Raw genomic sequence first — 13,191 nt, 5'->3', positions numbered from 1 at the left:
GGCGCCGCTGCGCCCGGCTGCTCAGCCACCTACCGGATGGCGGGGTGGCCCTTACGGCCCTCACGCCCATTCGGTCTGCGGCCACGTTGTGGGGTGGCGGTCGCGGGGTTAGCGGCGTTGGACTTCGTCCTTTATCCAGACTGCACCGTACCATCTGAACGGATGGATCTGCCAAGAAAGATGACATCCAAGGCGGCTATGAGGCGATCACAAAGCTTCACCAAGAGCTTCTCCTTCATGGGGCCGGCCGGCCGTTAAGTCGCAACACCGGCTGCCGAGTGCCAACAGCTGCGTGCGCTGGCGCCGACGCGTTGTGGGCCGCGCTGCTGACGCCCAAGCTGCGATATCAACCATCTATGAATAAGTGGCAGCGGTGGCGGCTTGTCAGTTGTTAACGTGCCTTAACAGACGTTGCGAATAGCCCGCGTTGGAATCGCATGGTTGGGAACACAACGCAAGTAAAAATGGGCTTCCTTGATGAACCTACTTTTTAAGCATTGTAGCCTTTGTAATTTTGGATGTTTTGCTGTAGATATTATTTTCTACATATATACTTTATAGGCACTCACGTGCTTTAAATCGCGCAATGCAATTGAACCATGGTAAAAACAATGATAAATGAACTGAGAGCTGACATGCCCCATGCTTTGTGTGTGTATGTGTGTGTGTGTGTGTTTTTTTTTTTTTGGCGAGTCGATAAAAGTGGTTTTGGACACTGGATGAGTTTTTAGGGGTGTGGTGAGGGGGGATGTAATTCCACAGACCTTCTGTCAGATTCACTAATGCAGTAGGTCTGTGCGGTGTTTAGTTATCGGAGCATTCTTTGAAAGTCGTGAATAGGGCCACCGGGTACCTAAAGCCGTGATATTCCCCCACAAAAACTTCTTTTAAATAACCGGGGATAGGTGCATGAGCAGAGTAAATGCTATTACGAACGCCTATCACAATGCTGAGCGAGTAGGAAAATCCATAGAAGGAGAATTGTGCCGCGTTACGGGTGCTCGGGCGCAGCCAATCCACCGTTACCCCAGCGGTGACCTTGACCCGCATCGTCTGTCTCGGCTCCAAAGCCAAACCGGCGTGGAATTGGGAGCGTTCGAGCACTCATGGTCCAGCGCAATTATCCACCTAAATCCATTCCTGATACACATTTGCTTGCTCATAGTCATGTAACCCCGGTAAATTCACCCAACTTTCATATTGGTCGCTCCATAGACAGATGGCCACAGAGATCAACTTAAAAGGCCATTGTTGCATTCATTTAGTGGAGATCATTAAAGAGCCGTGACAGGCCACAAGTCGCGTGACATCATACGTGTAACGACCAATGACGTCGGCCTGCAAAACCCAATGGAAGCGGCTAGCAGCGTGCAATAAAACAGGGCGCTGCTTTCTAAATGTCTGTCGTGCGTCATAAATGAATATATTCTTTGTAGCCTGGCAACTCAGTATCTTTTTTTAACTATTGTACTAGTATTTAATAATTTCATAATTTTATAATTGTGCTTACGCTTTATGTTGATATTAGTGATAAATCCTTAGATAAAGTAAATCGATGTGATATTTAATAGAAAAATAGCAAACTAACGCACCATTCATTCGAAAGCTGGGGAACCTACTAAAAAGAACTACTAAAATTCCTGAGGAACCAAAGGATCAAATGGGGATTAAATAGATGCCTGCTATTCCGTCGTGAAAACGGCCAATAAGCACAAATATACTTGAGAATACGCTGAAATGTTAGGAATGAGGCCATCATCGCTTTATGATATTATGGCGGAGCGCATTTGCTTTTATGTTATCCTGTCAGATAGTAATCATCTTCATCACGTGTTCTTTTGGAACGCTTTCGCGTTCACAACCTTGACACGTAAAACGCATCACTTGGAGGAAACACGTTTCACGTGGTACTTCACAAAACAAATTATCGGGAAAAGTAGGTCTACGCGCTCATCAAAGAGCGCCTCGCAGTGAACTCGCCGGCCCACCTTTGTGGTTGAATCATGCGTCAAGTACGTCCCCCGGTTCAGTGACCCTTTCGCCGCCCTGCCGTGACAGCAACTTGTGAGCCATACTCCTGAGGGTCACCCAGACCTGGAGCCCCTGAAGCAGGCGAGCGAGGAGATCCACCAGCTCGCCTCGCGGATCAACAGTCTGCAGCGGGCACCTCTGCGCGGAGAGGCCCGTCGCCAGGCACTCCGGGAACTGGAGGCGGCTGTGGATGGCCTCGACGGACTGGTGACCCCCGACAGGTCAGAGGTGGTGGGCGGAGCAGTATAACTGCCAGGGGACGGAGAGCGAGATAACATATCCCCCAGGGAGCGGCGAGCAGGATAGTATACCGACCAGAGGACGGTGAACGGGAGAGTATACCTGCCATGGGACGGCGAGCGGGATAGCTTTCACCTTTCTTACAGAGTACGGCGAGGCGAAAAGGGAAGCATCCTACATGTCGGGAGGGAAACCGGAGCAGCTTCCGGCCCAGGGGAGGACAGATGGAACAGTCTGGCAAAGGGGAATCTCCCCACCTCGACGATGTTCTACTTATCCAAAGGCACTCATCCTTTTGAGTGACATTGTTTCGTTGACCGTGTTTACTATTTCTTCTGAAGGTTAGTGTAAGTAAACTAGACCCTAGCCTAAGGTATGTACTAATTTGTTGACCAGTGAATAATGAACGAGTGTTCCCTGCAGGGAGTTTCTGCGCAGCGACCCGGTGACGATGACGACACCAGCGGGTATCAAGAAGGAGCGCTGCCTCTTCCTGTTCGGGGACCTGCTGGTGGTGGCCAGCATCAAACGACGGGCAGGCAGCGCATCGCGCAAACAAACGCCGTAAGAATACGCGGGAGCTAGTCGGCTTGAATTGTTTCGTTCCTATTTTGTTCGAAGTACGGAAAAGTAATTTCATATGAGTTATCTGATATTAACGCGCTAATTCTATAAACAGATGTGTTTTATCATTTATCTTTCAATAAATTTGAATGGTTTCTTTTGATTATAAATAGCATGCACTATGCATAATAGTTAGGCAATAAATAATTGTTTGCTTGTTTTTTGTGCTCCGTGATCCGACATTACAATTAGTGTGTCTGTTTCAGTCCGCCGAATTCCACGTCCACAAATGGCATGGAGCCGAACAAGTACAAATTCCTAATGAAGATACCGTTGACAGACATCTGCATCGAAAGAGGTGCGAATGAGCGTCAGCTTGTAAACTGATGTCAATACACCGCGGCTTATTTCACGTATGCCCATGTATCGCGACGACCGTACGCGTCACACAACTTAGCCTTTCCAACGAATGGCTGGCAAGTTTAGAGCAAATGATCTCCTCTATCCAGCGTACCTGCTCTTATGCTCAAGAAGTTGTGTTGATTCCAACCCACTTCATAGTAACAAATACACGCTGGATGAGCTCATGTTCGCATGTTTCCGAGGATTTCTGATCCGTTTAGTTCACTATCGCTGTTGGTTTTGGAAGGGTTGTAAGTAAGATATCCCCGCACTGCGTTGCGTCTTGAGCACAAATCCCTGTGTGAATCCGGTTCACAGATGAGGCTTTCAACCCGGACACTCTGGCGAAGGAAGTTGAGCGGATTGACGAGGACATTTCTACTCTGAGACAGATGGGAGTGCTCGTCTGTAAACTTCACAGCAATCACCACCAGGTATGGCTCGATACAGTGCTCTGGTATATGGACGCCTACGTTACGTTATTTGATGATTTATACGGTTTCTCATCACTGAATGACCCGTAGTAATTCGAAGTCGCATTGTGAAAATGCCATCCTCATCGATAAACATAAACTCGTTATTAGCGTAAGAGCTTATTTACGTTATTGGTTGGCATTTGCGGCAGCAATAATTCAGTATCAACCCACTTCAATGCGATTTTAAGCAGTTTTATCTTTTATAGATGGTAAGTATTGTAAAATTTTACAGATGCTCGATCAGCTGAGTTGAAAAAAAATCATACATATGTATTTGATATTCATCAGCCTGGACTTATAAGCTTCCTGCTGAGTTATTCACAAACATCTTCTTTAGAACCGAAGGCAAGACTAGCTTATAGGTACTGACATTTGTATAGCTGCACGACACTCGCTACCGCTGAAACCTTCTCACCCCTCCGCTGTCCTGACCTACATCTGCTGTGACGTCATCTCGTCTGACAAACCATCGTCTGCGGCCACAAACTGTTTCTGAGCTGCTTTACTCCTAGGAACTCCCCGCAAAGCCGGCGGGAAGGCTTCGCACCCCGAAATAGTCGCACTGCCGCCAACCAATGAGGTCACGGCTGCGTTCGAAGTCGGCCAATAACAAACGTCTATTTTCGTAACGGACATGGCCCGTCGTGTATTGAGGCGACACGCTGTCGGGCTCAATAAAGTGTGGAGGGAAAGATGGTTTAGCTTTGTTAGACGATGTTTCGTGAAGCACAAACATTTAATAGATTGAGGGTGTATACACACCGTTCAGACCCACTTGCTGAAGTTTTCATTCACTGGAAGACTGAGGATGACGATTTGGAAAGACAGGGCACCAGCACCGAGACTATATCGCGCCCATTTCTCACTTTTCTTCGGAAAAGTGAAGGCTAAAATCCCTTCGGAGGCTTCGGAGGCTAGAAATCACCTGGATTTTACCCCTCCTCTCTCATTTTACGTTGCGATAAATCCTCAAGCAATGTAACTTTATCGCAGTCGAGCCACTCATTTGTGTCTCTGACCCTTGTTGGACTGTTTCCTTTAGGTTGAGGAGCTGGTGAGGGAGATGGCTCACGTGCTGAGCAGGGAGCTGACAGAGCGACACAGGGCGGAGAGCCAGCTGCTGCTGCTGCCGCTGCAGGTCACCCGACAGTGAGTGCCACCATGTGTCACTGTGACAGTGTGTTATTAGACAGTAGTTATGGGCCAAACAATGCCACTTGACAGCAGTAGCGTGTCCTCCCGTTGACTTCTCAGACTGCACGGTTTCGTGCATCGAGCTCACGACAGAAATTAGCCATCCGACGGCTCCGAAACATGCATGCATTAATTAATTAAACAGCCAGCAAAAAGTTGCCGAGTGCGGTGATGTTGGAGATTGCCTGATAACGCTCTCTTGAAACGTCCATCAGTGAATTGATATGGCAACTTCTTGCAACCACCAAGGTTGAGAGGCATCGTAGAACGTTGTCTGTGGTCAAACCCGTCGCCTAAGTCATTGACAACTGTCAATTAGTGTCATTGAAACAATCAACAAAGCATTGCAGATACCGATCAACAACAACTGGTATTCCCTTGACAAGAATCACAAAACTGAAAATATGGGAATTCCCTATCTGTAGAGTGATGCCAGAGCGGTCACTCATTTCTCAGCTGTGCATGTTTCTCGATTTTCAACAAAGTCAAAAAATTTAATTTGCTGTGACTTGATCAGCCAGTACCAGGATATTCCTCGACACATTTGTTGAGGATGTTTCATTTCAGATGCCCTCATATTCGCAGTGGGCTAAAGGCTTAGTAGATGTGTTATCGTACTTTCTGAACATTAGTTTGACTATCAACATTTTGTGTTTCAGAGAAGGCATAGAAAACATAACCGTCAGCTTTAATGATCTGGAAAAACGTATGTCGTGGGAGCAGCTCTTCAACGAAACGAAACAAAAACTAGGTAAGTTAGGATACGCTTGGCAAATGACAAATGACAAAATACATGCATCAAGCTTTAAAGGAAAAGGGCCACCTTTAACATGGGGATTGAAACTGAGATAGCCATCTTGTAGCCCGTGTCCGAAAACCTTACTGTCTACCTCCTTACGGCCGATTTCGGCCTCCATTCGTAGTTATCGGCAATTTTAAAAGAAAATACGCCAGGAATGCGTCCTTATCCCAGGAATGCGTTCTTATCCGACAATACAGCCACCCGCGGCGAGGCTTTGGTTTTTTACCAATCAGCTCCAACCAGCTCAGCTTTAACCAATCAGCTTATCTGACACAATCCGACGAGTCTGTCTTCTGAACGCTGATTGGCTTGAGTGTGACGTCATCGCTATGCCATCATACAGTAGGTGCCGTAGAGAGTATCAGCATAGTACCAATATGTTAAATAGTTTTAAATACTTTTTCGCGAATTGTGCACTTCTGGCACCAGTTTTAAAAAGAAAATGAAAAATAATAATGTCAAAATGAAAAACAACGATATCTTCATATTTCACGAAGGTGGCCCTTTTCCTTTAAAGGGACTATCCCACCTTCTAAAATGTTGTTAAAACCAGTTAAATTGTGCCCGACTTTATAGATTGGATGACCAGGAACACGGTTCTGGCATTTATTTTTCATTAAACATCTTAGGCTTCCCATATTCCAAACACAAACTTTCAAATATGTGACGTCACAGCCCAAAATTACCTCCTTCCCCAGGCCACATTACTGTCATAAAGCTGATTCTTTTTACTCTGTAGGCACCACAACAAAGTTCAGACCAAGTTTTAAGCGATTTTTCAACGAACAAACCCATTTAAATCAGAATGACTAAACGAGGTGACGTCACACTAACGGTCGCTCCATGTTGAAGATAGGGCCTTGTACAAGGCCCATTTTCAAATGAAGGGAACGAATTTCTTCAACACCAAGAGGCCGCGGGGGTTGCAACCTAGATAGATAGTGGTTTCTGAACCTCGCCGCAAACTTGGCTATCTCAACTCAAACCCCATGTTAAAGGTGGGATAGTCCCTTTAACGGTAAGGCTAATTAAAGCCAGGGGCAAGTCAAATTAAAAATAACTGCTAACTTCTGTTAATCCCTTATTATTTTGTGTCAAGACCGCCATGCTGCTCATGTTTGTGTGCGTGTCTGCAGCCGAAAGGACGAACGATCGGCGGCCTATACCAAGTTTCCTGAGACCACTGCCTGTACGGAAGACGCGGGCAGGACTGCAGTTTAGCTGTGCCGCGCCCACGCCTAACCAGAGTTCGGAGGGAGTTAGGGACATCTGGGTCTGTAACAGGTCAGTGTACACGACAGTAGCTCCCAACCAGAGATCAGAGGGAGTCCGGGACATCTGGGTCTGTAACAGGTCAGTGGACACGACAGTAGCTCCCAACCAGAGTTCGGAGGGAGTCAGGGACATCTGGGTCTGTAACAGGTCAGTGTACACGACAGTAGCTCCCAACCAGAGATCAGAGGGAGTTAGGGACATCTGGGTCTGTAACAGGTCAGTGGACACGTCAGTACCTCCCAACCAGAGTTCAGAGGGAGTTAGGGACATCTGGGTCTGTAACAGGTCAGTGTACACGACAGTAACTCCCAACCAGAGTTCAGAGGGAGTTAGGGACATCTGGGTCTGTAACAGGTCAGTGGACACGTCAGTAGCTCCCAACCAGAGATCAGAGGGAGTTAGGGACATCTGGGTCTGTAACAGGTCAGTGGACACGTCAGTAGCTCCCAACCAGAGATCAGAGGGAGTCCGGGACATCTGGGTCTGTAACAGGTCAGTGGACACGTCAGTAGCTCCCAACCAGAGTTCAGAGGGAGTTAGGGACATCTGGGTCTGCAACAGGTCAGTGGACACGTCAGTAGCTCCCAACCAGAGATCAGAGGGAGTTAGGGACATCTGGGTCTGTAACAGGTCAGTGGATACGTCAGTACCTCCCAACCAGAGTTCAGAGGGAGTTAGGGACATCTGGGTCTGCAACAGGTTAGTGGAGTGTGTTCAACGGCTCCATGTGTAAAATCATGACGAACACAGGGAGGTCTTGGAATGAAGTGTTCGATTCAATAGAATTCAGAAGGGAAAGTCCAGTAGGATTGAGCCTCATTCTAACGAACGGCTTACTTGCATAGTTGGTCTACAATATAAGTTCCGTTACGATACTGCCTCGCCAGGTATGCACAATCATAAAATAGATGCACCCGACGTTTGTTCGTTATCGTTCTTGATGTCATTATATGTAAAACCAAACCACATGAACGTTATTTTCATGAAGTCTCTCGCTCCCACAGTCATCAGTTTAAAAAATAACCCATAATCCTTGAGGTTTCATCTCTAACTGACCATTAAGCATGTCCGACCGGCAGCAGCCGCAGCCTCTCCCCTCCCCTCCCTCCCCTCCCTTCCCCATCCCGCCATTGGATTAACTCTAACCTGCCCTCCCCTGCTCCTTCCGCAGTGACGGTTACGTGGGTCAAATATGCACACTGAGCCTACGTCCTGAACCGAGCGTCACCTCCTGTAACGGCGTCTGCAATTCGAGGATCCTCTGCATCGAGCCGGTGCCAGCGGCCTCTTCAGAGGAGAGGTGAGAGAGAGAGAGAGAGAGAGAGAGAGAGAGAGAGAGAGAGAGAGAGAGAGAGAGAGAGAGAGAGAGAGAGAGAGAGAGGGAAGAGGATAGATAGAGAGGAGAGGAGAAAGGGTGAGAGGAGACAAAAAGAGAAAGATAAGAGAACAGAGAAGGGAGAGAGAGAGAGAGAGAGAGAGAGAGAGAGGGAGGAAGACAGATAAAAAAGAGGGAGATAGATAGAGGGATTGAGGGGGGAGGGAGAGATGGCTCGAGCCGACGAGGCGGCGACTCAAACACACGCCTGACAGACACGGCTTAAGCCGCTCCCAGCTAATCGCTCACCCACGTGGCATAAAACATGGTCTAAGTCAGTGGATGATGTATAAGGGTATGTGCGAAGTAGTGCACATAAATTCAGCCATTGCGGATGCGGGGATGAAGGAATGGAGACATGCTATTTAGTGTCGTCTCGGCTTGTGCCACGCGGTACGGGGAATTCACCTATTTAATCCAACGTTTTCGTTAAAGTGATGGTGCGAATCCGATTAACTCGTAGTCTATCGACTGATCCGTGTGAGGAGTTTGTTTGATGGATGTTATCTTAGGTGTCAGCTCGTGTTACGTGTGTTTGTGTGCGTGTGTCCTCAGCACTGCCAGCCCGTGGAGACCGGAACAGAGACGAGGCCCGAGACAACACCGGCCCAGTGGCGCCGACAGGTGGGTGGTATTGGACTCTGGTCCACTGACTCCTGACTCACACCTCGTCACTTGACTCCTGAGCCTGTTATCCAACTCCAGGCACTTTATTTGACTGAGCTGGTCATTGCAGATTTTTGGTCACCTGGCCCAAAAATTGCAGTCGCTGGATCTGGAATCTGGATTGAAAGCATCTCGCCGGAGAATATTCGTCCATGCATGGCTTTCTCCTTTGCCGTGGTCCTTTCCTCTGATTGGTTTTCCTGACCACCAGCCATTAGCTAGGACAACACTTATTTGCCATTACACTGTAAACTCATTTCAACAAACGTTTGTTACTTTTACAAGGAAAATTATTTAGCGCAAATCCCCGCACCCTTTGCCATGTCATCGAACGACCCTATTGTTTGTCATGGTAGTTTTTCTTACAACCCACTCACATGTAGTTCGTTAGACTAGCTACCAAAGTTTGCTTTGTCATTGTTGTGTGAACGACTGTTTTCCTAGTTATAATCATGCGGCTACCAGGTAAAGACCTGCGCATGTTTGCATTTAACAGGGCTGAGCCGTGTACTTGTTAAGTCAAATCAATGCAAATCTTAGTTAGCATAGTAATGTCTACGTGCAGCAAACCTGTACTTGTAAGCAATCTACTAGTCTCAGGTTTGTAACGTTTTACAAAGACCTCCCTTGTATTCGTCAGTTTTCTCCACAAATCGCAGGTCGCCGCTCTGCAGTCTCATTATTACAGCAAAACAGCATTACTGAAAGTAGGTCATGTATTTAAAATGGTACATACACATTACACACACAATGGTGATAACACTCATGACCCAAGGGGCAAGGGCAATAACGCATGCGAAAAAGCAATGAGCGTCATCACTTACCGAGTACACTGTACCCATTCAAATCTAAGGGGCATTCAAATTCATTAGCCCCTTGGAATTCAGGTGCTTTTTCATTTTTAGAATTCTTGAGTTTCTGCAGTTTGCTGTCTTCTGTGTAGCGACCCTTGCTTGCAAGCTGGAGCTTTCGCTCCTGATGAAAGCTGAAAGAAAGCATCGCTATATTATGGCATATGCAGAACAATATGGCCTGGAGCAGAACACATTGTGCTTGCTTCCATACATCACGCACTTATTTAGCAAATTTCTCTGATTCAATCTGCATTACTATCAGTTGAAAGACATACATTTCATTAAAAAATGACAAAAACGACCGAACACTGTTATCACCTACCATTTTCACGGAAGTGCGCAGGAGGCCACATCACTGCACGGCGGTTGGCGCGCAACTGAAACTTTCAAAATGAAACGGCCGGAAACGTTTTTGGCGCCACCTATATAACAAGTAACAGCTTTGTATATGTTACTACTAACACGTCTAACTAGCGTAACTAAGTCCGTGTTGCAAAGGTGTAGCTGATACCTTTGACAAGGACATAGATTACATAAGTATGTATCAGTATTGTTGCAATGGTGTAGCTGGTTCTTTCGACAAGGATATAAATTACAAATCATAAGCAAATCTATGTTCCATATTACGAATAAGACCCTGGTAGTTTTCACAATAGCCTCCATAATCCTCGTCAATTTTATGAATGGTCGACTGGGTGCTGGGGCTGATACTAATATTTGCCCTGTTGATTCAACCAACTATGACAAGATATTCGTCGTTCGACATAACCTTTATTAGTATTTTTGACAAACGCTCGTCGTTGTACGACAACCCCTTGTCAAAATGAGTTTACAGTGTATGATTTTACTGTAGGCTTACTTGTAAATTAATTCAAAAACTGTCATATGCAGCGCTTAATGATAGCCGTGGTCCATTTGCTTCAATTTATTAAACTTTGGGACCCACAGCGTATCCAGCCATATCGAAACGGTACTTAGTGCTCCCTATTCATCGACACCTCGTCTTATTCACGGTGACCTCACCATCAGCCAATGGGGTGCACGGTCACGGACCCTAACACCCCCCCCCCCCCCGCCCTCCCCCGATCAATGAGCGATTGCCGTCGACGTGGGCCGCCTACCCCTCCCATAGCCCACTCCCTCTCCATATCCCATCATACGAGGCACTGCTCGCAAATCGGCCTAATTTATCCGCGAATCGCTTCTGATAAATATGCAATCCGTGCTCGTCGTCTGATGCTACGATGATGTTTGTTGGTAGGGTCACGATCCGATGGTTAATTTACCCGTCATCGATCGTGGCTGCCTGTGCGCAGAGTGCACGCACTCACACGCTCGCAGCCCTTGCATACATATTGCATAACTGCGGGCTGGAGTATGGCACGCACGGAAAAGTATGATCAATGGTCATTGGTCGTGGCTGTGGGCACACTTATGAGTATGACGCACGAAAACATAAACAGATAGACTCGGAAGTGCGCAGTTGACTTTCTTCTTCAGTTAAAACACTGAAATTATTTTCAAGAGCGCAAATTTTGCTATTTTTCACGTAGCCAGCACGTAACGCGAAGTGGTATTGTGTAATCCGCATGAATGATTTTCTTGATGGCACAAAGCTGATCCCTGCTTCCGTAGGCAATAAATGGGACCAGGTGATGCAAATTTACATCATTCCAGTCCCGTCTTATTAGTATTTGCGTGGTACAGGCACGACAATAACAACGGCCATGCATACTAAAAAGGTCCTGGCCTACACACACGGCACGCGTTATCCATTGCTGTGTTGTTTTGCTCATTGAGGAAGGTAAAAAGTTATTGTCGCGATGCTGATTATACAAAATATTTTGATGTGATTGTTTTGTTTAGAATGGCTGTCTGAGTGCACCACACTAAGCTGTGTGAAAGTTCCCGAACGATGATGTTTTGTTCAGAGATCTAAGGGCATTGGAAAGGCTCCAAAGTAAAACGGAACCTACTTCTCAGCGAGCAATTGATTCTTCATTAACCCTCGCCGGCACAGGCCATTTTGAGTCCTTCGACGGCACAAGGGGGGGGGGTACAACCCCCCCCCCTCGCGTTTGGCCCCTGATGGAGCTAGAGCTTCACGGAAAAGACGAGCGTGTTGCCCGTCACGAGAAGAAGCCAATGATACCCAATTTAAGGTCCTAGGTCATCGGTTGACCTTCCAGGTCAGGTCAATGACCGAAAAATCGGGAATATCGTGACCTGCTAGAAAGTCATAAAGCGTGGCTGCTAAGGGGTTTTCCGGGGTGCTGATCACGAATATCGTGTTAGTTTTGATCACAGATGATGTCGTTAAGCGTTAAGACCAGGTCGGGTCAGGTCAGGTCAGGTCAGGTCAGGTCAACCGGTAGGGGTCATGACGGGTATTCGTAATACGTGTCAACCGCCTCTGACAGCTTCGTAACATGTTACGAAGGCACTAAGACTACTTCGTAAATGTTTAAATGGTTGCTAAATTCGAATTCAGCTCCAAAAACTAGCCTAGAAACATGTAAAACTCGAAAAAGTGAACCGAGGTCACCAAAGGTCAATGACCTGACCTGACCTTCAGGTGACCTTGACACCCACCCTAATGCATGGGAGCAACATCAAATCACATGTTTGAACGTTTGAAACCACGAAAAGCTTGCAAACGCGCGGCTAATGCGAGCCGACATACGCCGAATCGCGATTTCGGCCAAACATGGTCACGGAAAAGAGGTCACAGATCAAAGGTCATTGGGGTCAGGGTCATGAAATTTTCAGGGTAGGTGTAAAATTAATCAATGCGATGTACTGAACGTTTCGTCGCAATCGGCCGCTTTTTACGCGAGTTATTCGCGAAAAACCTTAGGGGGTTGCATCAACCCCCCGTGCCGGCGAGGGTTAACATTCTCTATCTAAGAAAGGAGCCGATTGCTTCATTGCGATACGATAAAGAGAAGGAGAGAAAAAGAGGCGGAAGAGACGGAGAGAGAGAGAGAGAGAGAGAGAGAGAGAGAGAGAGAGAGAGAGAGAGAGAGAGAGAGAGAGAGAGAGAGAGAGAGAGAGAGAGAGAGAGAGAGAGAAGAGAACAGAAGAGAGATAAAAGGCATTACCTATTAGCATACTTTTGGTGCATTAAAAATACGAGTACATACAATGGTGAACTTAATTGCCTTACAACAATGAGTGAAATAAAATGTCTTTATTAGTCTAATGGTATAGGTAGGTACCTTTTGCTTCCTTCAACAGCGAAAAGCAGTTGCTAGAGCCTTTAGCATGGGAGGAATTTATGTATCCACCTCTTTTCCTAGAAACATATTTGTC

The 13,191-nt window shown here is 46.8% G+C and overlaps 1 protein-coding gene across 1 annotated transcript in view; it reads left to right on the top strand.

Moving 5' to 3' along the window:
- The window catches only part of LOC122394161, a 39,137-nt gene that overhangs the window by 11,083 nt on the left and 14,863 nt on the right, over window positions 1-13,191 (top strand). The window contains exons 7-15 of the mRNA XM_043390842.1: window positions 2,059-2,252; window positions 2,695-2,835; window positions 3,102-3,193; window positions 3,556-3,671; window positions 4,756-4,862; window positions 5,567-5,658; window positions 6,846-6,993; window positions 8,156-8,284; window positions 8,915-8,983. Of these exons, the coding sequence (XP_043246777.1) occupies window positions 2,059-2,252; window positions 2,695-2,835; window positions 3,102-3,193; window positions 3,556-3,671; window positions 4,756-4,862; window positions 5,567-5,658; window positions 6,846-6,993; window positions 8,156-8,284; window positions 8,915-8,983 (1,088 nt within the window). The remainder of the gene's footprint in view (window positions 1-2,058; window positions 2,253-2,694; window positions 2,836-3,101; window positions 3,194-3,555; window positions 3,672-4,755; window positions 4,863-5,566; window positions 5,659-6,845; window positions 6,994-8,155; window positions 8,285-8,914; window positions 8,984-13,191) is intronic.

This window comes from Amphibalanus amphitrite, unplaced genomic scaffold (assembly GCF_019059575.1).
Source record: "Amphibalanus amphitrite isolate SeventyFive unplaced genomic scaffold, NRLGWU_Aamphi_draft 000577F_arrow, whole genome shotgun sequence".
NCBI classification, from domain to species: Eukaryota; Metazoa; Arthropoda; class Thecostraca; order Balanomorpha; family Balanidae; genus Amphibalanus; species Amphibalanus amphitrite.
This window is presented reverse-complemented; position numbering and strand designations above follow the sequence as displayed.